Here is a 27,860-nt window from a genome sequence, read left to right on the forward strand (position 1 = left end):
CAATATTTTGTTACTATGTGAGTTTTATTTTAGATGCTGCTGCTCATTCAGAGTTCTGTTCGCTTTTGTCTTCATCTTGGTGGCCACCTGAGTCTAAAATATTTGGTTAAAGTTACCAGCAGTTAAATGTATTTGCCTTTTCACAATATAAAATTACAAGACGATATAAAAATAATACATCTTTTCATCACAGGAACTCTTCAACACTGTCATGTGCAATTTCAGTATTTTAATGCTTTGAGATTTAAGCTTCAGGTTCATTTTTAAAGTGCAAATTCTGCTGGGAGCAAATTTCCAGAGTTTTCTTAGAGTATCATGTTCTGTACAAAAGATTAAGCTCTTGATTTTGCTCCTCAGGAGGGTCTGCATTTTACATGAGCAATGCTCTTTCCCCCCTTCCTATGAGAGAGCCCATCCAATGGTTGATAAGGATACTCCAGTTTCTCTTACTGTGGCTGTAGTTAATGGGATGCCACAAATTTACATCATTCAGCTCTGAATTCATCTTTACAGCTCACACTGAGAGATAGGCCCAGTTCCATTTTCACAAATGCTTTTCTCGTTTTCCATTTTCTTCTTTTCATCCTCATCAAGTTGGACTTCAGTCTCAACTGGATCCACATAGGTGTAAAAATAAGCCATTATGGAAAATATAATGCAAACTGCCATCAGTAAAGCAGCAAACAACACGTATTCTGCCCACTGTAAAGAAACAAATGTTAACATTATTTATCTATAGGCATTTCTATGGTTAATAATGATATTTTATTGTAAACAAGCAGACATTCCTGAATTGGTTCAAAAGATAGTTAGATAGATTAGATAAAATCATTATCTATCTATCTTCACACACACACGCACACACAAAGAATTATGATGTGGTTTTAGAAGGGACTAGGTACCCAAATTAATGCACTTTGGACTTTTGAGATATGTCCAGCTATCTCATGTACATCTAAAAATAAACCAAAGTTTAAAGTCTGGGCATGCTGAGAAGGCTCTGCAGTCTGTTCCAGGTGATGCTGTGGAGTTATTGATTGACTGCTGATGAATCTCTATACATTTCTCTTTGTCTAGAAGGACTGGGACCATGATATTTACCCTAGTGCAATGGTTTTCAACCTCTTTTCATTTGCAGACCCTTAAAAATTATGAATGGAGGTGCGGACCCCTTTGGAAATCTTAGACATAGTCTGTGGACCCCCAGGGTCCGTGGACCATGGGTTGAAAACTACTGCCCTATTGGGAGCTAAATAGGCATTATCCTATTCCCACTGAAGTCTATGGCAAAGCTTCTACTGATTGCAGTGAGTGCAACTTGAACCCTCACATTCACTCAACCTTTCTGTTCTGTGTTTGTACAGCACCTAGCACAATAGGACACTGGTCATGACTAAGTCTCCTAGGCACTACAGTCATACAAATATATAACAAATTAATTAAATAAATAAGTACTCAAGAGGGGAAAACCTTAATTAATCATGTTTTGTTTTCGTGCTGCTCAGCCTAGCAGGGGTCAGGAATGTCATAAAAGCCCACTTCTAAGAAGGGGGTCATTTTCCCTCCCTGAACTGAAGCCTTCTCATTAAAGAGTGGCACTGATACTTTCTGAAGGGATCCTGCCTAATCCTGTTTGGCCAGAAGAACAGTGACTCTGATGCCAGGTGCCGAAGGTAGAGGTTTTTAAATAATGGGAGGGCACTCTGCGGACCTCACCTGTGGATAGGAGAGGAACCCTGGTGGGTAGAAATTAAAAACATGTTTTTCATGGGCTGCCCTTTTATTCTCCCATTAGCCCAGCTGTGCTTCTACCATTTGCTGGAGTAGTCTCCCCCTCCTCCTGGTCACTGTAGTAATTTCTCTGTTAGGGACCTGCACTGAGGATGGAAGAATCCCATGCACTGCTACAGGCTGGGGACCGACTGGCTAAGAGGCAATTCTACAGAAAAGGACCTGGGGATTACAGTGGATGAGAAGCTGGATATGAGTCAGCAGTGTGTCCTTGTTGCCAAGAAGGCTAACAGCATATTGGGCTGCATTAACAGGAGCATTGCCAGCATATCGAGGGAAGTGATTATTCCCCTCTATTCGGCACTGGTGAGGCAATATCTGGAGTATTGCGTCCAGTTTTGGGCCCCCCCACTACAGAAAGGATGTGGACAAATTGGAGAGAGTCCAGCGGAGGGCAACGAAAATGATTAGGGAGCTGGGTTTATTTAGTCTGCAGAAGAGAAGAGTGAGGGGGGATTTGATAGCAGCCTTCAACTACCTGAAGGGGGAGTTCCAAAGACGATGGAGCTAGGCTGTTCTCAGTGGTGGCAGATGACAGAACAAGAAGCAATCGTCTCAAGTTGCAGTAGGGGAGGTCTAGGTTCGATATTAGGAAAAACTATTTCACTAGGAGGGTGGTCAAGCACTGGAAGTGGTTACCTAGGGAGGTGGTGGAATCTCCATCCTTAGAGGTTTTTAGGCCCGGCTTGACAAAACCCTAGCTGGGATGATTTAGCTGGTGTTGGTCCTGCTTTGAGCAGGGCGTTGGACTAGATGACCTCCTGAGGTCTCTTTCAACCCTAATCTTCTATGATTTGCAACTTTCAAAAGGGCTGAACTAGCCTCTTTCATGAACAGTGCAGAAATTAGGAGTAGAAAAAGCTTGGGGGACACAGCTGGCAGGAACTCCTAATAAGATTTTTTTTTCAAGAAGAGTTGTTTTAAAATGAATCTTGGAAGAACTAGAGAGTTCCAGCAGAATCTTAAGAAGGTGCTCCAAACTCCAAGCCACCAACCGTCTCTGTCTCATATAAAGTAGTAAGGAAAGCGACTATTCATAGTATGTGACCCAGGATATGGAACTCAGAACTGCACCTTAATATTGCACCCAGAAAACCTGGTCATTGTATACTGTATAGTATACACATCAGACTTTATCTAAATAGGTCACAGCAGCTTGTGTGATAATGTTAGTTACCCAATTATCTTAGTGTTCTTCATATGGTCTAGTGGGGCCTTTACGTCTGAACTGAGGTCACTCAATTGTAAATGGTAATTCTGCCTGGCTGACTGTGGGTTTCAATGACTCTCCTCCAGCTAGTGGTTTGTTTTTAAAAAAAAAAAAAAATCACATGCTCTTGTCTTGTTATAACTACAAATTCACCATAGTAACGAAGTGATGCAAAAAGAAGTTTATGAGGCTTATCTATGATTGTTCTCCCCGTACCATAGCTGTATAGTATACTGATACTGAACTGATATAGTAAGCAATAAGAATACAGTATACCAGTACAGTTTTGTGCTAACGTCTATTTACCTGCTCACTGAGTTTTGATGCCCCAGCCACAATAAGAACGATGATGTTACCAATAGCTACAGTCAGCAGCCAGCCTGCCTGAAGCACCGATTTCATGTTGGAAGGTGCCTACAGAAACAAGATATTTAATTGAATTGCTTTGCATTTTAACACATCTTATAAAAGTAGATTATGTAGGTTCATGTTCGATCTTTAAAGTTTAGCTGATTCCTAACATTAACCTCAAATGCTGTTGTTTTTTTATTTAAAGAATTGTGGGAAGGGCAGGGAAAGATTGTGGAAGCAGTAAATTTCCAGTATTGCTTACAATACAGCACATATTGTGTACAATGAGTGATTAACAAGCATATTTTACATATGACTCAAACTCACTGGGTACAAAATTGTTGCTGAAATCAGAGTTCACAATAACAAATCAAATCAGGTACTTATAAGGTACCCATCACAACAGTATATGAGCACAACATGTTATAGTACGTATACTATTCATCAGAATGAAAGGAAATGGACATTAAAAAAAGCACTCATGGGTAATATGTGAGACAAATTGGAGTGTCTTAAAAATAAGGGGAGAGAAATTATGTAAGGTGATACAAAGAGGTACACAATTAAACTGATGCAAAAAGCTCTTATTTCAGTTTAAATCAAATTTGTTTTGATTTAGCTTAAATTGACGAGGGACACTTTGAAGCTAAAACAAAATAAACCACTCTGAAATAAGAGTGTCCACACAGGAGTTTAAAAAGCAATTTAAATTAAACCAGCACAACATGTATAGACAAGGTCTCAGTATCTATTCATTCTGTTTTTAGCTTTTCCCCACCCAGAGTTGGCTCCATAACAAGAAGCAGTACACCCCTGGTGCTAAGAGTTTCCATTGGCAGGCACTTCGTATGGTGGAGTGACCTGAAGACTAGTAGTCAGATCATCAGCTACTGTAAATCAAATAGGTCTGATGAAATCAACACAGAAGTCATTGAAAAATGCCAGTTTACACTAACAAAAAATCTGGCAACTGTTTTAATTCACATAGATGGCGGTGTTGATTTTTTTTTTTTTAATGATAGTCTAACTGTTTTTCTGTTTGCTTGGTAAGACCATTACATTCATCAGTAAAAGGTAAAGACACATCTCAGGAATACTAATGTAATTGGCAGAAATCTCCTACCTGAGAATAGGAAAATGCCAGTCCAGTGACAGAGAAGACTACTTCACCACATGTCATAATGAAGTACTGAGGGAGCTGCCAAGCCATGTGAACTGTATTGGGTTGGATATCTTCAACATATTTGAGTGCTAGTGTGTTGTTGTTACACTGAAATTATAATAATGAAAATGGTACATTAGAAAATAATAATGAAAATGCTGCATGTTTTCTAAAGATAAAAATATGCTATGAGATTTTCATCAGGGAGTAACCCTCCCAGCTATGTTAAAATAAATCAACAGTGCATAGAGAATTTTAAATTAGTGATAATTTTGTGACTGAATCCATATTAAGACCTTTAAGCCCTGGGTATCTGACCAGGCTCCAGGTTTTTAAGTCTGTTAGGCAGAAACTAGAACCCCTACATGATTCACCATATGCATTTTGATTCAGAATGCAACCCATTACATCCATTATTATTTTTATAGTTTATTAAAACTACATTAAGATAAAATGTTCTAATATATGAGATAAGTCCATGTAGTTATTTTATATTTCATCAATAGCAAGTAGGTAATTTGTTCAATAGGAAAAATTAAAAAGTAGTGTAACACAAAAGTTATTCTGCATCTTCTAGCAGCATTGACAACTTACCTCTTGAATTACAATAGTGTATGCACTGCCATATCCAAATGATATTGACTGATTTTTGCAAGTCAGTGAATTGTCTGCAAAAACAACAATCTCTTTTCTGAAAAACAAAGAAGTTAATCTAGATAACTCTGGAATTAATTATACTTACATAATAATACTATGAATTCCATGTACTTTTTCGGAGGACAAAGAATATTTTTTTCCTGGAAGTCTTTGGACTAAGGTAAAGAAAATACTTACACGCCTCTTGTAAATGATGTATAATTGGTGGCAGAAAAATTCTTCACATCTCCAAGATGAGTACCGCCCATTGTGATGTTGATGGTTGAAGCCAAATTGTTTATAAATCTTTACAAAACAAAAAGACTTGCTTATAAAACAAGACAACATAAGCAAAACTTACACAAAGCTAACATTCTTTACATTATATATTGGCAATGCAACAGATATTTGAAATCATTTTATTCCCCCATCTCATTTGAATAGATTTTGATAATTTTTAAATGACATTTTCTCTTCTCTTTAAAAATGCGTAGCTAATGCAAGAAGCAAAACAGAATCCATCTCCCTCTCCAGATGAATCAATAAGCTAAAACCTGTTTTTTTCAGTAACAAATGAAAATTCAGGTTGAAGATGCACAGGAAGCAGAAACAAGATATTGACTATAAAGATACCATATTAACACTCAGCTGAAGTGAAGTAAAGCAAATGTTTATTAACAATACCTGATTTGATTTTTTCCATCTTCTGACTTTGATGTAAGGCCATCAAGCAGCTGGTGGAAAAGACAATTATCATGAATAAAATATTTGTGTTGGTATCTTTGACATGCTATGATGTGCACTATTATGTACCAATATCCACGGTCTCTTACTTCAGAATAAGCCTCCAACGGTAGATCCATACGCAGTTAGGCCAGTGTCTAACTACTACTTTTGGTGCCTAAACAGGCAAGTTAAATCCTCATAACCTCAGCTGCCATCTAACTCTGGAAGCAACTAAATTTCCACTGGTAAAGTCCCCATGGCACCTAACTTTCTGCTGGTGGGCACGTGCTAAGACACCTTAATCTTAATGTTCAGCTCACACCTCAGCCCCAATAGGATCCCCCACATATCTCACCTGTGGGGCCTGATCTGGTAGGCATTCTCTGAGGTTGTCCACCAGGTTGGACCCCAAGCAAAACAGAAGAGGAGGTGATTCCAGTGCTTCCCTTACACTTAATAAAGCAGGATATGGGAGAGACCCAGGTTCAAATCCCCACTATGCCTGAGTTGGAGCAAGGATTGAACACAGGACTCCCACCCCACTGGGCTATACAATATTTTGGGGTGGGCTTTTCTCCTGTTGAAGCCATTCCACTTTGTCTGAAATACTTGAATATTAATTGGACCAGAGAGAGAGAGAGAGAGAGAGAGAGTGACAATGACTCTCTAGGGCACTCACTTATGAGACCTTGGTTCCAATCGCTGCTCCAATGGCTAAGTATTTCATAAAAAGTGGAAAAGCTTCAAGAAAAGAGTATAGTCTATAGCTCAGTGGTTGGGGCACTCACATGGAACATATGAGAGTTACGTTCAGTTCCCTGCTCCAGCTCAAGCAGAGAGGGAGAATTGAACCCCGGGCTTCAACATTCTGGATGAGTGGTCTAACTACTGGGTTTAAAGGTGGCACTACTGACTCCTAATTTTTATTTATTTATTTTGTGAAAAAGGACTGGCTTAAGCACTTAAATCGAGGAGATGGTTCATGGCTGTGAATCCCTAGCAGAGGATGCCTCCTGCTAGTCCAGAGATGGGCACCTACCTCTGGCATTTCCTATTGACTAGCTTGGGCAACCCACCCAGCCACTCCAATCAGCTTGCATACTTTTGTGAACCCCTTTCTTGGGTCTTACTTTCCCTATGCACTGGATAGGGACATGTGCTGCTTAATTCAGGGCTGTGGATTCCATGAGGTGGCAGGGCACCTCAGTGCTAGGTGCTGTAACATGGAGGCCTGGTCAACACTGAAAATTTAGATCAACATAGCTATGTCACTCAGGAGTGTGAAAAATTCACATCCCTGCCTGCCGTAGCTATGCCGATCTAACCCCCCGGGTAGATGTGAGCAAGTCAACAGAAGAATGTTTCTATCAACCTCGCTACCACTGCTCAAGGAGGTAGATTATCTACACCAGTGGAAAAACCCATGCCATCACTGTAGGAAGCATCTAAACTACGGTGTTACAGCAGCATAGCTACAGCATCGTAGCTGTGCTGCAATAGCACCCATAGTGTGGACCTGGCCTAAATATAAGTCCCTTTTGCAGACCTGCCCCCAAGTCTCATATTTAGAGTTTTGTTAATACATGTGATTGTTGTGAAGCATGAAACTAAGACCATCCATTTAAAATGATTTATGTTTATCTAGAAATGTTTAAACTATATATTAAATGACATGTTTCCTTGCTGCTTACACATTGATATAACATAAGGTATAGGTATACAACAATACATATCATCTTCCCACCTCTCTCTCTGTGGTTCCCCCTAGTTCCATAGTACTTTTTCTCCCGGAAAGGAGGAGTCACACAGAGCTGGCCTTTTCAACTTCACTTGAAATTAAACACTCTCCATTTAAGCAGATTGGAAGCTAAGAGATTGGTATACTAACTAGGAATTAAACAAGCTTACCAATTCAGTTTGGATGCCACCTGTATTTTTTAGTAAGAGAGTATGACGTTCTTTTCCCGGAAAATTAAGAGGCTGATTTAAGGTTTGATTTCCATAGGCTATATTCATTCTTGTTAAGCTAGTAGTGTCAAATGTCATATAGTTTGTCTATAAAAAAAAAGAAAGAACATTTGCCATGTATATTCACATAACTGTGACTCTGTCTATGCATTTATCAGGATCCTGCTGATTCAAGAGTTCTGAAATTTATTAGGTATGTTGCACATGGTCTCTGGTACTTCATACATGTCTCATAAATCCCACTTCAGATTTTTGTTCAGTTTTCTGCATCTAAAAACCACTGTAATCATTTTGTCCATAATTTCTTTCTTCACACAGACCTCTCCACCCCCACACAATCCCATTTTCGGTTGAGACCCCCACATTTACAATATTATAACATTTCAGATTTAAATATCTGAAGCCATTAAATTTATGATTTTTAAAATCCAATGACAATGAATTGATCAAAATGGATTGTGAATTTGGTAGGGCCCTACTCATAGAGTGTGGGAAAGGTAGTATCTCTGCATTGCTAAACCTCCATGAGAACTGGTATTGGTTAACATCCTTGTTGAAAGTCTCAGCAGACAATCCAAAGACTGAATGGTATGGAGGTTGCACTATCCTTGAATGCTTCCTCCAGAACAAGGTTGAGGCACATTGGCACTGGAAAATCCTACATTGCCTCTGTTAGTGCTGTACCTGTACCATGGTTAAACAGAGGACTTCACTCCTCTGTATCAATTTAACATCTGGTGGGAGCAACAAATTTACTTAGAAATAGAGAGAAAATTATCAGCACTTCCACGTACTGCTGTGAATGAAATTCTTGGTACTCTGAAGTCGTGTGAAGGAAGAAATGAACCAAGTATGTGAATTCCTATACTGGGGGGGCTAGTGTCGGGGATATTGTGCTGCTGCCTTCAGAGCTGGGCAGCCAGAAGGTAGCTGCTGGCATGGCACCCAGCTCTGAAGGCAGCACCACCTCCAACAGTAGAGCAAAAGGAAGGATGGCAATACCATACCATGCCACACGCATGGTGGTTCCCAGAAATGAGTCTGACCCAGCCTTGGGAGTGGCCCATGCAGAGGAAGAAGAAGTCCTGTCTTTCCCTAGCCCCTCCAGGACTAGCAGCAGGAGCCCAGTGCTTAGAAATTAAAGTATCCTTGTGCAGGCTTTGTGTGTGTGTGTGGGGGGGAGAGGTTGACCATGGCACCCCCCAACCATGGGGTCCTACACAATAGCTCACTCGCCCACCTTTAAGGCCAGCCCTGGCCCCCCCAAAGTGACAACCCACCCATACCATGCCACCTCACTTCTGCACTGCTTCTGGCATCGCTGCTTCCTTCAGAGCTAGGCTCCTGGCCAGCAGCCACTGCTCTCCAGCCGCCCAACTCTGTGAAATGTGGTCTCCCCTGCAATAGCTAGATTTCACAGGGGAGACCAAATTTCATGGCCTGTGACATGTTTTTCATGGCTGTGATTTTGATAGGGCCCTAACTATGAGTATGTAAAGTACAATGGGCCCTGACTTCAGTTAAAGTCTCACAGTGCTACTGTAATATAAATTAATAATAGTAATTCATATGGATATTTGTCAGCTAGAACTGTACTGAGAGGACAAACTAATTTCACAAAGACCAACCATTAGCCATCAGATGGTAATAACTTTTATTCACCACAGACTTATCCTGAACTGGATTTGAACTGACACTCTACAGGTAGAAGATTCTCCATCCCACTGCTAAACCCTAAAATCACCCAGTCCCTCCAGAAGTATTATTTCATAGATATCACTTCTATATAAGTGAAAAAATGACCTAAGTTAGGGATGTGGAGTGTGTTCCCCTTTTTGCAGGAAAGAAATAGAATGTTTGATGACAAGAGCAAGATGGCCTGAAAACATAAACTAAATTCTGATAACTCTCACCAGCTTCTCATGCTAATAAACTTTTTTGGTCATCTGTTTAGCAGGAAAGCAGAGCTAATAGCAGATGATATCAAAAGGCTGAGGTGTTTAGTATCTATTTGGCTTCAGTCGTCACTAAAAAAGTTAATGGTGACCAGATATTTAACACAATTAATGTTACCATCAGGGAAGGAATACAAGTCAAAATAGGGAAAGAATATTTAGATAAGTTAGAGGTATTCAAGTCACCAGGGCCTGATGAAATTCAGCCTAAGGTACTTAAGGAACTAGCTGAAGCAATTTCAGAACCATTAGCCAGTATCTTGGAGAACTCATGGAGGATGATGGGTGAGGTCCCAGAGGACTGGAGAAGGCAAAATATAGTATCTATCATTAAAAAGGGGACCAGGGCTGCATGGAGGTTTTTGGGAGCCCAGGGCAAAATCTGAAACTGAGGCCCCCACCCTTCCAAAAAATTTGCAGCCACAGAAATCATTAAACCAACAGTGCAAAAACACTGAAGGGAGGCCAGTGTGGGAAGGGGAGTTGGAGAGCAAGCCTGTCCTGCACTCACTCTGTAGCAGCAGCTCCTGTCTCATGGGGCTGGGCTCAGCTCCCTGCATCAAGCATTGCAATCTGAAGCATGGCACTGCAGCACCACTCAAGTTTGGCCCAGCCAACCCCCTGTCATGAGGGAGGAGTGGCTAGGCATAAACTGAGTGGCACTGTGACCCAGTGCACCAAGTTGCAAAACCACTTGGTTTGGGGGGCCCCTCTCCAACAGAGGGCTTAGGGCAAACTGGTTCTTTTGCCTGCCCCCACATGGGCGGCCCGTAAGGGAAACAAAGAAAACACAGGGAATTATAGACCAGTCAGCCTAACGTCAATACTTGGAAAGATACTGGGACAAATTATTAAAAATCAATTTGTAACCAACTAGAGGATAATAGGGTAATAAGTAATAGCCAATATAGATTTGTCAAAACCAAATCATCTCAAACCAACTGAATTTCCTTATTTGACAGGTTTACTGGTCTAGTAGATAGGTGAGAAGCAGTAGATGTGATATATCTTCATTTCAGTGAGGCTTCTGACATGGTCCCATATGATATTCTCATAAGCAAGCTAGGAAAATGTGGTTTAGATGAAATTACTATAAGGTGGCTTCAAAACTGCTACAAAGACCACACTCAAGAGTAGTTATCAATGTTTTGCTGTCAAACTAGGAAGGTGTAGCTAGTGGGTAAGAAAGCTGTTGTCAAATTGGAGAGTCCAGATGACACAACAAAAATTATTAAAGGTTTAGAAAAGCTGACCTATGAGGAAAGGGCATGTTTGAGCAAAAAAAGACTGAGTGGGGCCCTGAGAACAGTTTTCAAATATGTTAAAGGGTATTATAAAGAGGACAGTAATCAGTTGTTCTCCATGTCCACTGAAGGTAAGACAAAAAGTAATCACCTTAATCTGCAGCAGGGGAGATTTAAGCTAAATATTAGGAAAAACTTTGTAACTATAAGGATAGTTAAGCATTGGAATAGGCTTCCAAGGGAGGTTGAGGAATTCCCATCATTGGTGGTTTTTAAGAACAGGTTGGACAAGGGATGGTCTAGGTTTACTTGGTCCTACCTCAGAGCACGGGGATTCACTAGATGTCCTCTCAGGGTCCCTACTAGCTCTACATTTCTTGGATTCTATATTAAGATATTGTGCCAATATAATATTCCAATGCATTTTACTATGGTAAAGTCTGCAACTTTTCATGTGCTACCTATTGATGGAAGAAAGACTTCCCTATCAGATAAATATATAATTTAGAGATTAGAGTACAAGTGATGATTAATCACTAGAGCTGACCAATTTTTTTTCTAATGAAAAGGGGGTTTATTGTTGTTTTTCATGAAATATTGTCAACTTTGTAGAAATGTTTGTCTTTTTTACAAAATGATTAGTGAGTTTTTTCTCCAACATATTTATTAAAAAGTTATTAAAAACATTGTTGAAATGGTTATCAATTTTTTCATTTATTAAAATGCAGGTTTTCAGTAAACAAAACATATTTAAAAAAAAAACTTGTGAAAAATTTAGAAAATAAGTTTCAATTTTTTTTACCAACTCTAATCATTACTCTTTCTTACCGCCATCAGAGATTCCACAGACACATTTTCAACTCCGGAGCCAAAGTCAACTTTTGCAACATCAGTGCCTAAATTTATTACTTTGATTTGGGATTGCCCTTCTTTAGGAAAATCTGGAAGAGTTTTCTTGATGAAAAAGAGTGAAATAAATTAAACAGTAAGTAATATAATATAATGTATAATCACAATGACCTTGGTACTTATGAAGAAAATTAACATCTGCACGACAAATACCTGTGATTAACACATATGGTGACATGTTTCTGTATGCTTCCTCACCCTTTATACTAGAAAGCCTAAGAAAAGGAACTCCTTTTTCTCAGCAAGACTTCTACAACCCCATACACCTACTAACCATTTTCCTTCTGTGGTTTGCTGTAAACATCAGGACCCTTCGGGACTCAGGGTACAGGCATCAAGGGCTCCTAGGCTTTCTCACAGTCTACAACAGACCATATTTCTGAATTCGCTTTCATCCTATCTTCTGTCCCATTTACAACAGGTGGTGACTAACCAGGGTGTAGCCAAAAGTGGGACCCTCCAGCAGGAAGGTATCTGACCCTCTGTGTTCTGGCCAAAGAGAGAAACCAGGCTCCATTTTCACTTCCCACTTATTCTGACAAGAAGAAGCCACCATATTAGTGGATAAAATGGCCGCTGTACCTGTGTGCATTGAGATTTGGTAGCCATATTTATTTTAATTTCTTTCCCACAAGTACTACCCTACCTAGCTTTTAATGTTATCATCTTTTCAATTGTCTGCATATATCACCATAAAAAAAAGCTCTTTGATCTTTTTAAAAAATTTCTATAGGTAGCTAATCATTTTGGGTGAAATTCATAAAGCAAGATGGAACTATACTATTTACACCAGCTGAAGATCTAGCCCTTTAATCTTATCTTTAACAAGCAGTGTTGAAAGTAAAACTCATTCTATTCCAATGGATTCACACATTAAATCAACAGCGTTTCACTCTTAATTTGTGACATCACATAGCTCTGGGGTTGTGTCACACTTACCCTCCACTCAAAACAAATCAAAAAGGTCAGATATGCAAAAGAATTCCTGAACAAACCAAACAATTAAGTCTTCTGATTTTAAGCTCTGAACTTCAATTAAAAACCCATAACAAAGACAGATATGAATATGCTGTTGAGGAACTCGTTTAGCTTATTAATTTTATCATAGATCACATTACATTCCATAACACATATATACCAATACGTGCCCTTCCCTCTATTTTTTATAAAAACATTCTTGGTTAATTCATATAGAAAGAAATTATTAATTGCTATGGTTTGGACCATTTGCACTCTCACCAAAATCTGCATAGTAATTAAAAAGCTAAATAGCAATATCATCATTTGGTTGTGTTTGGCTTAACTTACATCAATTTGAACTTGTACCAGTGCAGCAGCAACAAAAGCTAGAGATGCAAGAAACATACCAACTGTAATCTTCCTTAGGGGCCTAGTATAGCAACAAAAAACATGAATTTTAGGAGTAGTTTTAATCCAAAAACTCAGCTGTGATTTTCTATTTCATTATGGAGAACATTAAGATAACCATTGTTAGTATATTATTACCCTGTGAGTACTGATATGGTTACAGAAGATACCCTGTTATGCCTTACATATCTCAGTGTTAGTTCCCAGTTACCCTTTAGGGAAATCTAGACCCCTTGAAATTACATCACTAGTCTGTTTAATAATCTGTTGCTCAAGATCTATATGGCTCATTTCTATGATTAGCCATCATCTGAACAATTATTAGGTTTGCACAGTTGACCTAAAAAGTCTGATTTACTCAGAAAGGGAACTTAACACATTTAAGTCTGCAAAGAATAAAAAGAGCTACAGAAGTGCATAGTTATGGCCTGTACAAAAGGAAGATTACTTATTATGCATATACTACTATGTTAAAATCTGAAAAGTACTGAACTAAAAAAAAATTTGGAGAGATATGGTTTTTAGGTCTAATGACATTTTAAGCAATGATTACATTTAGTACCATGGCAATAAAAGTCAGTTTAGGGCAAACTATTTATTTATGGCATCAAACTATGGCTGTGGAGGGCCCATGTATGAAGGAGCCAAGTAACATTTTCATTCCCAGTAAAGAATATAAAATGTTCTGTCTCTCTAATGTAATCAAAATCTTAGTGGGAAGAGGATGGGAGGGCCAGCAGGTTTGCAATAGGGGAGTTTCACATTCCCACAACAATTTTCATAAATGGATAAAAGCTAACTACAATAAATGGATCAGAAAAGAACAGTACACAGTCAGGAAATTTGATTTTTAAATTTCTTTTACTATTGCTTTATTTGATACTAAATTTATCAATAATTCCCCTACATCAGTTGTGACTGTTTGTTGGGCACACTACAGTTGTAGTACTAGAAACATGGATTGTAGACTTATATAAACTCAATGAGGAAAGCAAGAGAATCAGAGAAAGAACTCAGGAATATACTGTAAATACCAAAAAGAGGGAACTTTAATTTGAAACCCTGTAAAAATTAATTAATTAATTAATGAATCCCAGTAACAAAATTCATGTAGCTTCTTTATAATGGATCACCCCTCCCTAAGACTCAGTTATGAGAGAGCATCTGGCTGAATTCTAGCCTAACTTTATGTCTTCGTGCCACTGAGTCTTAACCTAGAATGACTCCTAAAAATGGAAGACCCATTTTATAGTGTATAGAATTATCTAGACTTGGGGGGAAAGTTCTTTTTTCAATTGAGTTAACTCAAATCAAGCTAACTTAACACACTTAAAAACCCTATTAAGCCAGCTTGATTGAGCTAACTCAGCTGAAAAAAGTACCCTTTTCCCTTAGTTGTTTCAGCCAATGAACCTTTTCCATCTTTCCAAACTGCATTCCTATCCATGCTGTATTGCTAGTAACAGATCGTGCTACATGAAGATATAAATAGCAGCATTCACAACTAGAGCTGATGAGGAAATGGTTTTTCTCTTCCATTAATATTTTTGAGAGTTCAAAATTTTTACCTGTCTTGATTCCGGACAAAAAGTTAAAATCTCAAAAATCCTCGTGAACCAAAAAAACAAATTTTTACCATTTTGGATCAATCAAACTGTTTTGTTTTGATTGATTTTGCCCTTTTTTGCAACTTTTTTTCAGTCTAAATAGTTTAAATTTTGAAAGAAGTAGTCATTTTGAACCATAAAAATGAAATTTTTAATTTTGACACTCTTTTGCCAAACTTTTTTTCTTAACATTTACTTGAGTCAGGAAATTTATTGGACCTGACCCTACTTTGCTAACAGTTTAGTTTTCACTGAATTGTCATTTTTTACAAAAAAGTGATTAATCGAAAAATTCCTGGCCAGCTCTACTCACAACGTAAAGTGCAGTCTAAGATCTACCAGAAAGTATATCTGGCTTCTTCCACTTCTGAGGCAAAAAGATACTCGCACAAGATAGGAGTAACTATGTGTCTATTTTTATAATACAAAATAGAAAGAAAGAATGAAGAAAGGAAGAAACCAGGATGAAATCCTGGTTCTCTTGAAGTCAGTTTGATTTATGGCATTGACTTCAAAGGGGGCAGGATTTCATCTCCACTCTGTCGTTTGCCCCCCTGCAGCTGGGTTCTCCTTCTCTTTGTTCTTGGAGCTTTATATATGATTGCAACTAAGTGGTTCAGAAACATAAAATACTTTTTATATTAACTCATTATTAATAGTTCTACACCTTGGATTTCCTTATCTTAGTGAAAGCTTGCTCTGTCACAATATTATCAACACAGCACTTTAAGATAAATCATTAAAATACACTGAAAGATTAAATCAGGCATATGAATTAACTTACGTGAAATTGATGTGGCATTTTTTAATTAAAGGATAAACCACAGTGTCTACAACTGGGACCATAATAACAATCAGAATCGGGTTCACGGTCTGTTGGATGTAAAAATCCAGAAAAAGAAGTTAAGCACTTTTCAAAGTCTTTTTTTAAATAGTGATTTAAAAAAAAGTCTTTGGGGAGTATTTAAAAATATCACAAATGTAGTTTAGTGTACCTGCATCTGGTCTGGCTGGATCTGAATAGCTCCCTAAGGAAAAGAAAAGGTAAATATATTTTAACATTAGAAGACTAACAAAATGCATAAGAACAAATTAAATGTGAAAAAATCTTTAAAAATTTAAGATAAAGTAACCTACAAAGTTTCCATCCATTGTTGTGGCTTGTAATGTCCATCTTGATCCCTTAATAAAGCAAAATCATAATGAAATTCTACAATAAAGCAGTCTGCTGTAGTTACTTCTGAATTTTTTTAGAAAGGGAAGAATAGAGAGGGTGGGGAATCAATAATAAAGTAAGACAAAAACTTTTCTTAAGATTACTTCCTTACTATTCTCTGTCAATCTTTGATAAAGGTGTGATCCTGAACTACTAAAGGAAAATGTTGGACTTGCAATGGGGTCTTTGGAGAGCAGCTTTATGGCTGTCTTCCACAGTGTCTGCACTCAGAGAATCCTCCTCCAGACAGAACTGGGGCTTTTAGAGGCCTTTTATGCTGCTCTGGTCTTTTTTACCCAGCATATAAGAGCTGGAACCGAGATGAGGATTTTATCTTTAATATTTTTGCTGACATTGTGTCAACTTAGATTTATTTTGTAATATATATGTTTGAAATATTAATTGATCATACAGGTAAAACTTTACAAGAAGCAGTTAGTGTATAATAGAAGAGATAAATAAAATAACTTAATAGGTACAGTATATGAATAACTGTGAAATTCATAAGTACCATTTTTCATTACCACCAATTTAAATTCTGCCCACTGATTTCATAACGTAATGACTGAATATAATTGTACATGTACTTACAAAAAAATTACATTTTTTTTCTACCTTACCTGCTGATCAAAGAGTGCCCAGAACATGGGGAGAGGAATATACAGGAAAAGCACCTTCAAGACCATCTTAATTTGTGTAATAAGTCGTTTCTATAGTGCAGAACAGTAAATAAAAAAGTTGCTAAAAATAGGTAAATTCAACTAAACCACAAGTTTTATATATATATATATATATATACTAAGACTATTACTATTATTCATATTTTACTCATACTATTGCTATTCATATAATATTTTAATTCATATTAGAAATAAAGGTCCTGATCATGCAAGACTTAAACACTTGCTAAACTTTACAGATTGTAGAGTAGTGCTTTAGACTTCAATGGAATTATTTACAGTCCTTTAAAGTTAAGCACGTGTGTAAGTCTTTGCACTACTGGGGCCTAAATTAAAGTGAAGGGAATAAACGGACAAAACGTGTGCAGGTGTGTGTGTGAAGAAAGGACAAGGGGGTTATGTAAATAAAGTCCACTGTTACTCAGTAAGGTCTCTACATATATGTGATGGTTACATTGAACTAGACTTTGTTTTTGTTAGTTTGTATTATTTATCTGATTTCTGATAGGTGATGTTGCAGAAACAAATTTTTAAGAGGGATTTGAACGATGAGGTGGTTCTGAGGAGCGTTTTCAATGAATGGGGGCTATGTATAAGATGTCATGTAGGCAGGAATCAGAGAAGAAACAGAAGGAAGGTTGAGATTTGTGTCACCATTGAAAAATCATCAGGGAGTGTGGGATGCCACCTAAAAGGAGACATAGATTGGGGCTGAATAGCTGTAGGGCTTTAAAAGCCATGACAAGGAGTTTGAACTCAGTATGGATTACCAGTGAAGGGATGCCATATTATAATAAAGGCCCTGTGCAAAGCAACACATTACTGCATTGGTTACACTTGATTCATATTTTCAAGCTTATTTTCACAAGCATGAGGGCTAGGAACCTCAGTTTGTGTGAATTGTTATAGGTCATTGGTTTTGAGGAGCCTATGACAATTTCACCAACTGAGAATTTGCCCCTATTATATTTTTTTAATGTAAGCTTAGATTCACACAATTCTGCAGCTTGGAGTGGATTCACGGACAAATTTCATGACCATGGAGTCCACTGGGCATTGACTACAATCCTCATTAGTGTAATGTGCATTGTTCACATGTGTTATCATATATATTGTGTGTTTTCATTCAAAGTGTATTTTGAAGCTGGATCGTTTATATTAAGGCCATAAAATCTACATTGGAGATAAAATACTTGGTATCATATTGAAACTGCTACCAGGTAATTTTAAGTATTTGTTCTGAGAGAAATATAATTATGTTCAGCCCACTAGAGTTTCCTCAGTGCAGTATGTGATCATGCACAGAGCCCTGATACCTGGAGGACAATCTGAAGTTACATTAAGCCATGATGGTAACCATCCTGTCTTGTTAGAGCAGTAAGATCTAGCTAGAGCACTAGCTTCTGATTACTGTAGACAGACACAGCATTAGCTCCCCTTGTATTTGGTATGGGGTTGCGTAACTAGTGAACAAGGCAGATGGAACAAAAAAGAAAAAAGGGAGGAAGGCATTATCTATCTATCCATGCACATGTGCTCGTGTACACACAAATGATACTTACATCATACTTTTCACTAGCCCAGTCCAGCCAGTGTTCTCTTGTGGGGAATTGTTTGCTGCGATGCTGAAACCTGTTTTTGACAGCAAACTGTGAAAAGAACATTAATAAATTTGTATTAATTACACTGAATACCATTTAAACATGACGCAACAAATATTTGTAACTATAAGGTTAAAGTGACTTATTATAATAAGAGAAACTTTCTTTCAGAGCAATTTATATTCTTCAATTTATTTTTAATTTATTTTTATTATTATTAAAAGGTGAATGTTTCTATGAAACTGTTTTAAACACTTGAAGGAAGTGTTCTGCTATATGTCTCATATGTTGTGGATTCAGTAAAACAGTCCCAATATCAGAAGAAACCAAGCAGTTCAGAAAAATAGGTATTGCCTCTTAACGCTGGGTGCTGCTGACAATTCTCTGAGGCCTTGTCTACACAGGTTTTTGCAGAGTACACTTTCAGTGTTTAATAAAATAAGAAGATAGTTTCAGTTTTACACAGCAATTCTTCAGAATGGAATTACACTTTAAGGATAAATTTTGTTTACATGAAACATTAATATGTATTTTCTAATGAATTCCTCATGCCAACAAAAAATATTACGTAGCTGTGCTAGAGTTATACTGGCAGACCTGTATGTGGGGAGCGCAGGACTGGAATAACAGGGGAGTACTACAGATCAGGATTGAGGGAACCTGCATTAAGCCCCACTGAAGTCTCTGCCACAGCTGGGCCCTGATCTTGCTTGAGGCCTCAAGGAATCATGATAATACAACTAAGTAATTACATAATAGTAACTAACATTTACTGAAATTAAGAGACCTTAGCAGCTGGATTGTTTAAAAGTGGATGATTTGAAATCAAGTCAACACAGGATAATTTAAGGTGTGTGTGTGTGTTAGGCTCAATTAAGAAAAACAAATAGAAATCAGAGTGAATATCAAAAACTCAGAATCTTCTTTTACACCAAAAGATCAGATTAATTGTGACAGAAATAATTGCAACATTATGGTGGAATTTTACTCCTGACTGAAATGGAATAAACAGTTTGCAAATTACAAAGTTTATAAGGAGTACTTGTGGCACCTTAGAGACTAACCAATTTATTTGAGCATGAGCTTTCGTGAGCTACAGCTCACTTGGATGAAGTGAGCTGTAGCTCACGAAAGCTCATGCTCAAATAAATTGGTTAGTCTCTAAGGTGCCACAAGTACTCCTTTTCTTTTTGCAAAGACAGACTAACGCAGCTGTTACTCTGAAACCTACAAAGTTTATGAATGTCATAAAAATTATCAATAGGTAATAAAGACCAACTCCATTTGAAAAGTCCAGCCACGCTTTTCCAGGTAGTCTGGCATTACTTACTCCAATGCATTTGGAAACCTGGAGCATTATATTGCCTTGAGGATGAGCTTTCTTGTACATTTTGCTTCCAAGTATGAACACTACTACAATGAGTAAACAGAAAAGCATTTCAGGATTGACTGAAACTAGAGGAAAATACTTTAGTATACAAAATATAATGACAAAGAGGTTAAAACAAACCAAGCCTGAGTGGGAAACAGCATTTTAAAGAGCAATAAAACAGTTATTAACATATTTTTTCAATTAATTTTTAATCAATCTAATATACTTTATCAGATTTGTAAACAGATTCTTATGCAGTCCTTATTCAGGCAAATATATGTTGTCTTCAATGGATAGGAAGTTTGCCTGAGTAAGGACAAAAACAAAACAAAACACATAGGGGCCTTAGGTCTGGGTCTGCTGTATTTTACTAATACAACCTCTAATTAAAGATGTAATTTTGGAAGAGCAAGTGTATTGGATAGTGCAGCTATTTTATCCTCTATGGAACTCTGAAAGGCTTCTTATAACAAAATAATTCCTTGGTCTTTGGACTGCAATGCTCATTGAGCAGTGCAGCTGGTAAAATGCAGTGTTTTTTCACAATCAAGTAAATGGTTAGATACAGAAGGACAATGCAATATTTCACCAGTGCATCTGCAATTACTGATTAATATATTTCTATTCTATTTCTATTCTGTGCTCATCTTAATTTTGGATATTTGATGAAAGCTTTGAAAAACCTCCCTTATTTAAAGCTTTCACATTTATTTACTGCCCATGAATGCTCCTGATAGTACCACATAAACTAAAGCAAACTGTGTCATGCAGAACATTTAGGGTTTATTTGAGGTTTTGTCATGAACACAGATAAGGGGCAGTATGTTCTTGTGCTGCCTCTGGAGCTGCTCTCATGGAAGTTCCCCCGCTGCTCCAGGGAGGGAGTAAACTGCACCAGGTCTATAGTAGGAACAGGGCAGGCTCCCTGAGATGCTGGCACAGCAATGTACATTGTGGGGGGTGGAAACAAGGGTCTGTCCACTCCCATCCACGTGCATGAAGAGGGATGTAATAGATCTGTGGATCTTGCTTCTCCTCTGGTGCAATCACCCACGATGTGGGTAGCTGGTGCAGGGGCACATGGGGACACATCTTGCACTCCCTTAAGGTCTGGCACTGCCACGCAGGCCAGGCCACAATTTGACCCTTAATAGTAAAACTATTTTTATTAGACAATTTCTCCTTAATTGTCAGATTTTGATTTGACTGCTATTTCCAGAGCAAAGGTACCAAGCCTAACCCTTCATTTGTGCCTCTAATATGAGATCTCTCTTACCCCCAATCAGGTTTTGGGATGTTGTGAGGGAGTCAGGACTAGTAACCTGAGGAGATGTACTCCATCAATTTTCTACTTTAATATTTCTGCCATAGTTTGAACCTTGTCCATAACGCTATGTAACCCCTGATCAGTGGTACATAAATGTATATTTATACTTTCCCTTTCTAGACTGCAGCAGCACACCCAAGCAATTACAACACATGGAGCTCTCTACCGTGCATATATATTTCTCTGTATGATGTTAATCTGCAGTAATGCAAATGTTACCTCAGGAACTTTGGATTATAAAGAATAAGGCAGCCTCCCCCTTTAACTCCACATTTCTAAGCAAATAGTTTTATTTGCCCTTCTCGTATAAAAAGTGGCCAATATAATAAAGATAATTTATGCAGTAAATAAAATGGAAAACATGCAACATACTCAATGAAACAGCCATGAGTGCAGCAGGCACTCCAAAGGCTAGTGGGTAACACTTTTGCTTGGTGTGAATTCCACATTCTTCACCTGAAGGAAATAAAACAGTGTTAGGAGTTTTGTATACTAGTGTCAGCTAACATTGAAGCTATAAAATTTACCTATGAGTATAGCCTGCTAGCAACTAATCTGTCTTGCTCTGACAGTTTAGTCAGCTTTCTAGTCAAACCATTATATAAAGTCCTATCTTTCTTCCTTTGGTTGACTCTTCCTGTTCAAACCGCAGAAGGCATTTTCAATGGTATATCAGCAAAGAAGGGTCTCATATATTTTTTCATATGCTCATCTGCCATCTATCCTAGGAAGGATAGCAAATTGTGTTAACTAATAATAAAATGACAGCAACGAACTGGAACAGAATACCAGAAATCAAAAGGTCCAAGTCTGAGCTACACTTATTTGGGATCATTTGTACAATTCACTTATGGCTTTGCCATTCTTGAGAAAGCAGCCATTCCAAAGTCATGACAATAAAACCTATAATCCATCATACAGCAAAACACATACTCCACTTACATATGTATGCGTGTGCATGTCTGAATAGTCACTACACTATATAATCAGAGTTAAACATAGGAAGGAAGGACAGAAAAACAAGTATATTTAATCATGTACAGTTTATTAAGGAATGAACCCAGATACTGGTAATTTAGAATTTGCTTTATATTTAGCAGGATGTCACTTCCATTAAAAAAAAATCACAGAGACCTTCATAATTAGAACACATAAAAACTTCCATTTTGATATTAGTAAAATTTTGACTTAATTTGTTGTATATTTTAAGTGTGTATGTGTCTATATATTATGTATGTGTGCATCTTTTGTAATACCCTTAAGCCTCTGAATAAAAAGCTCCCTTTCTTCTTTCCTTTCCCTCCCCCCCACAAAAGAGAAATCTAATGATACTCTTTTCCTCTCCTTTTTTTGTGATTTTAGTGGTGATTTAAAAGATGCTGTGTTAAATATCACTGTAGAACAAAGCCTTCTTTGAGCTACAAAAGAGTCACAGTGCTGGCTTCCCCACCTTCCTATCAGGTGTGAAAGTAGTGCAGTCTCCATGGTCATTCAACTTTTAGCCTCTCTGAGACTGCAAAGAAAGATGCCAATTAGCATCAACTATGACAGTGAGGTTTTACGATACTGACATTTCTACATGAGAAATAAGCTGAAACTATAAACATGTCTCATAAGCCATCAGATGGTAATGACTTCTGGGTGGACTCAAAGTAATTGCCTAAAACTAAAATACCTTTATCCAGTACTAATCCAATAAGTGAGCCAGCCCCGCTGCCTTATTCTTTTTGCTCTGCTGTTTAACCAGTTTGTAGACAACATCAGTGCAAGTTTACCTCTGAGAACTGGAGTGATTATAGTAGAGAGGAGACTTCCAGCATTAACAGACAAATAAAATAGAGAGAAGAATTTACTTCTTTGTTTTTCCTGCAGTGAGAGTAAGAAAATAAATTTTAAAAGAACTATTTAGAACGTGATTAGTCAGTATTATGTTGATCAGACTCTGCTGGCCTAAATTACAATGTAGGATTGGAGTCAGCTCAATAATTAGTACTGATGACACAGTGTATGTATTTGTAGAGAACACAGTAGTAGTATCTAGCTCTTCTTTTGGACACCCAAGTACCAGAGCAATGGGCACCATCTGAAGATGTATATTTATTATTATTAAAAAATGAAATATGAGTCCAACTATGTTTGAAAAATATTGTTACCTGTTCCTCTTCAAACTGATCTCCACCAAATGCTGATACACAGGGCTTGATTCCACCAGTACCAAAGGCAATTAAGATCAGACCAATCATAGACAGACCACTGGGGAAGGGGGAAAATGTCACTCGGTTTACTTTAGTATAGGTAAAGGAACATCACACAAGGAGAAATGCCCATGCTTGCTAATAGCAAGAGCATTAAACAAAGAAATTCTTAACTGTGTCCTAACATTCAAAAATGTCATTGACCAGTTTCTGGTCTATATATGCCACTGGGTTGGCTTGAAGGAAATGTAATGGGCTGGAAGAATTACCCCAGTGCAGGAACAGCATAGTGCTGAGTTAAGCAGCCCTACACTGCCCCGATTAGATGCACCAACTTGGAGGGCATGCTGGGGCCAGGGACACAAGGTGGTGCATTAGCGATGGAGGTACAATTGTAGCACTAAGCACTATGGGGATTCTGGACTTCAGAGAGCCTATAGGCAGCTCACCCAAAGCTGCAGTAAGTTAAAGCAGCTCTTGGGGCTGAGCTACGTTATACCGGGGCCATTTCAGGCCCTGCAGCAGCCCAGAATGCAGGCAGTAGAAAGGTGGCATAAAACCATCTTTTCCCCTGCTCATCCTGGCCTGTGCTTTCTGTGCTGGAAGTGCAGGATAGTCTCTAGCACATGATATTCTGCTGTGCCAGAAAGCAAAGATAAAGTAATGAACTTTAGCTTGTTCTTAAGATATTCTTTCTTGGCTCATTTATCTGGGAGAAATACTCTATTTTATTCAGGAGTCTGATATACTTTCCTTGGAAATCAAGATATAGTTTTATGAAGCAAAGTGAATGGTGTCGTATGTTGCATAATATATTTCTAGATGTTAAAATTCCAGCTCCAAAATCAGATGAAAGTAAAATAGGATATTTTATTAACTACACAGTTTCAGAGAATCTATTTTGCACAGACCTTGTGCAGTGATGAAAATCTGTAGTCTGACTAGCAAAACTCACAAAATGTATAGTTCATATTCAAAATAGAGTTAGTCTGTCTTTGTAGTCATTCTCTTACAGAGTTCAGATTTAAAATAACATTTGAATGAAAGAGGTTTGCCTTGAGGTAAATGACTGCCTCACTTAAATTAAGTGAAATCAGTATGGTTTGAATTTTGCACATATACTGTGAAACTTTTCAGGTGCATAAAAATAAAAGGGAGAAACTGTTTAAGTAGTTAACTTCATAGGTTCTCTTCTCTAAAACTGTGCAATCTTGGGGAAATTGATTGTGTAAATTCAAGCTGCTCTAGGGCAGGTTTTTAAGCAGCAGATCAATATAAATTTCAGTGGTCTTTGCCACATTATAGGGGTCATATAACAACATGGATATGACAGCTTCCTTATAAAAGTAGCAGTAAATAAGGAGAAGCTGATCATTAGACAATTTAAGTAACAAGTACAGTAAATTAAAGAACTAAATTATTCCATCATGCATTAATCTGGAAGACAGAAATGTGTAATGCAACTTACATGTGTAATGGAATGTTATCAGGAATTCCATCCCTGTTATAGTCTGTCAAGTCATTTATGGAACTTACTGCCATGACCGTCTGTCCAATGGTATAAACAATGGACAGGGAGACAATGGTCCTGTTGTAAAGGAAGAAGACAGAAAATATGTTTTTTTAGCTGCACAGCTAACTCAGATTTCTTTCTAGTTCACAAGAATGTTTCAGGCAGAAAGATAATTGGTTAGAATAAACAGGATGAATAAATCCACCATGAAATAGCTATGAGAATCTTATCACAAGATACTGTAAATATATCAAAACATTTCCTGAATAATAAACAATTTATCCCATACCAGTTATACTTTTGATACTTTATTTTAAAAGTAATCTCCTCTTAAGCAAAATAAATAATTTAATTATATTCCTTAATTAAATTAAAGTAAGGTAATGAGACAAAATATATTAGAAAAAAGGTGTGTATTCACGCATGTTATTTAACATCTACATATTGTGATTGCACCATCTGCCAGTGCTTCAGTGATTTCCTCTTTAATAACCAAGTGAGGAAAAAAAGTAATATTGTGAAATTTAAATGGAATATATTGTGAAATTTAAATTGTATATGCATTCTACCTACAATATTCAACCTATGCTCTGGGTGCATAACTATTTATAGTTTTCTAATTTTCTTCATTGAAACTGAAGTGGGAAAATAATGAAAACTACACATAATGAGAATAGCCCATTAGCTGGTTCGCTTAGATTAAAGTGTATTCATCTATGAAAGACTAAAATATAAGACTAGCATCAGGATCGTAGTGCTGACTGCTAGCACCAAACATGACTTTCTCTGTTGCCATTGCATTGGGCAACTGAGTGTGCATATTGTAGTGTGATCGAGAAACTCATAACTTTAAACTTATGTCCATTCTTGTTTCACAAAGCCCTTAAACATGTTCTTTACTTTAACTTCAATGGGACTTAAACATGTGATTAAAGTTAATCATGTGATTAAATGTTTTGCTGAATGTTTTCTTAGTACAAATCCACAGACATCTACATTTGTCTCTAATCTCTGTCAGTTATAATAATTTTAGGTATTAGTCTTAACGACAATGGGAAAAACATTTCAGATAGGAGCGAGACTTTGTCTGAGCTGACAGTGAGAAAATCTTGTTGCTGTTCTTTATTTGGGAGGTTCAGATACTACAGTGATGAGGACCATATAAGCAATAGAGAGACAATTTATGCCAGGGGTGGCCAAGCTTACTTACCCTCTGAGCTGCACATGACACTCTTCAGAAGTTTGAGAGCTGGGGCACACCTGCTGGGGTTCAGGGCTTCAGCCCCACTCCTGCTGAAGTCTGAGCCCCAGCAGACATACCCCACAGGGCTGAAGCCCTGAGACCCCCACCCCTTCCTGTTGGGCAGAAACCCCGACCCTAGCACCCCACTTCAAGGTAGAGGTCCTGAGCTCCCCCCACCCCTGAATCTGGTAGGTGGAGAATGGGAGGGTACCTCGGAGGCTCCACGAGCTGCATTTTAACTGTAAAAGAGCCGCATACCACTCACAAGCCATGGTTTGGCCACTCCTGATTAATGCAATTGGTTCTGTATAATTTACTTGTATGTACAGCACATTTCAAAAATGCTATGTATCCTCTTCCACAGACTAGAGCTCCCTGTCCAACAAAGTATGGAGGAAGTCTCTGAGGGTACTCCCACACAGAGATAGTGTACAGGTACAGTGGATGGGTTACTTGAGGATTGACCCACCATGATATTAATGCTATAATTATTAGTACTTTGGCTAACCTCCACACAGTCCTGTCTGTTAACCTTCCTCATGAATTTTACAGTGTAGTTTTTTGCTTTAAAATGACACAAAAGCATATTTTAGAAGTAAATCAAAAGTTTTATATTATTGCCACTTGCCAAGACTCAAGTTCCAGGTTCCAACGGAGTAATCCAATTGAACTCATAGTAAGCCTTTGCAAGATCAGGGATTTAAACAGTGTGCTACTTTAGACCTCTAAGTCAAACATTTAGGTGCAACGGGCAATCACAACCTCCTGCTTGGCTGCCACATAACCCTGTAGATGCCTATGTTTCCCCCATTAAAGTCTTCAAAGAGCTACATTTCAGTGGCTGGGCATGCACACAGCTGACTAAATCTTGATACCAACCAGAAGATTGGTGCCTAACTAACTCCTAAGCTTCAGTGGGACCAGAAACTATGCATTGCTGGACTATCTTGCCTTCAGGGCCTGATCAGGTAGGCATGCGCAAAGCACACCTAAACCCCCACAAAAGACAAAGACAACAGAGATGCCCTCACCCCTTATAACCTTTAGTTTAGTGGTTAGCACACCCACCCAGGACTTTGGAAACCCAGGTTCAAATCTAACCTCTGCCTGAGGCAGAGAGAGAATTTGAATGTGGATTTTCCATTCCAAGGTGAATGTCCTAACCACTGGGCTATGTAGTAGTCTGGGGCAGATCTCTCCTGTTGAAGCTGTTCTACTGTGTATAAATAATTAAATATTCAGCAAAGGAATTAGAACTTGGGTCTCCCACTTCCCTGGTGAGTGCCCTACCTGAATCATTCTCACACTCTCTCTGTCCCAGTGAACATTTCTGTCAGTGACTCAAGCTTTTCCTCACTTCCAGTTCTGAGTGAAACCTACTAAAACTTGAAGCCTCTCTACAAATCTGAATTCACGAACACCAGCTCCTGACAGAGTATTCTTGAATCCCGAGGGTGGTTTAAAACACTCTTTCCCTAAAGCAACAGTTGGAATGTCATTGTTTTTTTCAGTCATGCCTTCATTTGATTGTTTTTCTTTTTAAATAAGCACTCACATGAACTTTCCCAGCCAGGAGTCAGCAATGATTGCTCCAAGGATTGGAGTCAAATAGCACAGAGCAACAAATGAGTGGTAGATGGCTGTAGATAGGTTATCATCCCAGTGGAGAAAAAATTTGAAGTACAGAACAAGCACAGCTAGAAGGGGGAACAAAACAATCTGTTAGGGAGGTGATAATCAGTAACTGAAACCAAAAGTGGGTGAAGATTGAAAAGGAAGTTACCTC

General features: G+C 38.0%; 1 protein-coding gene across 1 annotated transcript; it reads right to left on the reverse strand.

Annotated features, from left to right (window-relative positions):
- Positions 1 to 41: 41 nt before the first annotated feature.
- SLC15A1 (solute carrier family 15 member 1) lies at positions 42 to 27,704 on the reverse strand. The gene is made up of 21 exons (XM_078851132.1): positions 27,630 to 27,704; positions 24,787 to 24,906; positions 23,277 to 23,376; positions 22,883 to 22,989; positions 22,057 to 22,060; positions 21,496 to 21,553; positions 19,755 to 19,837; positions 18,386 to 18,472; positions 16,764 to 16,853; positions 16,065 to 16,109; positions 15,923 to 15,955; positions 15,712 to 15,800; positions 13,261 to 13,342; positions 11,872 to 11,997; positions 7,785 to 7,931; positions 5,835 to 5,884; positions 5,349 to 5,456; positions 5,109 to 5,205; positions 4,476 to 4,622; positions 3,308 to 3,415; positions 42 to 702 (listed from the first exon to the last, which is right to left on the reverse strand). Coding segments are annotated over exons 1-21 (1,878 nt in total). The 5' UTR covers positions 27,632 to 27,704; the 3' UTR covers positions 42 to 507.
- Positions 27,705 to 27,860: the final 156 nt, after the last annotated feature.

This window comes from Lepidochelys kempii, chromosome 1 (assembly GCF_965140285.1).
Source record: "Lepidochelys kempii isolate rLepKem1 chromosome 1, rLepKem1.hap1, whole genome shotgun sequence".
Classification (NCBI taxonomy): domain Eukaryota; kingdom Metazoa; phylum Chordata; order Testudines; family Cheloniidae; genus Lepidochelys; species Lepidochelys kempii.

Coding starts and splice junctions, on each gene's coding strand:
- SLC15A1 (XM_078851132.1), bottom strand. Junction 11,998..13,260: donor TGGTACAAGTTCAAATTGAT/GTAAGTTAAGCC, acceptor TTTTTCATCAAG/AAAACTCTTCCAGATTTTCC. Junction 5,206..5,348: donor ACATCATTTACAAGAGGCGT/GTAAGTATTTTC, acceptor TTTGTTTTTCAG/AAAAGAGATTGTTGTTTTTG.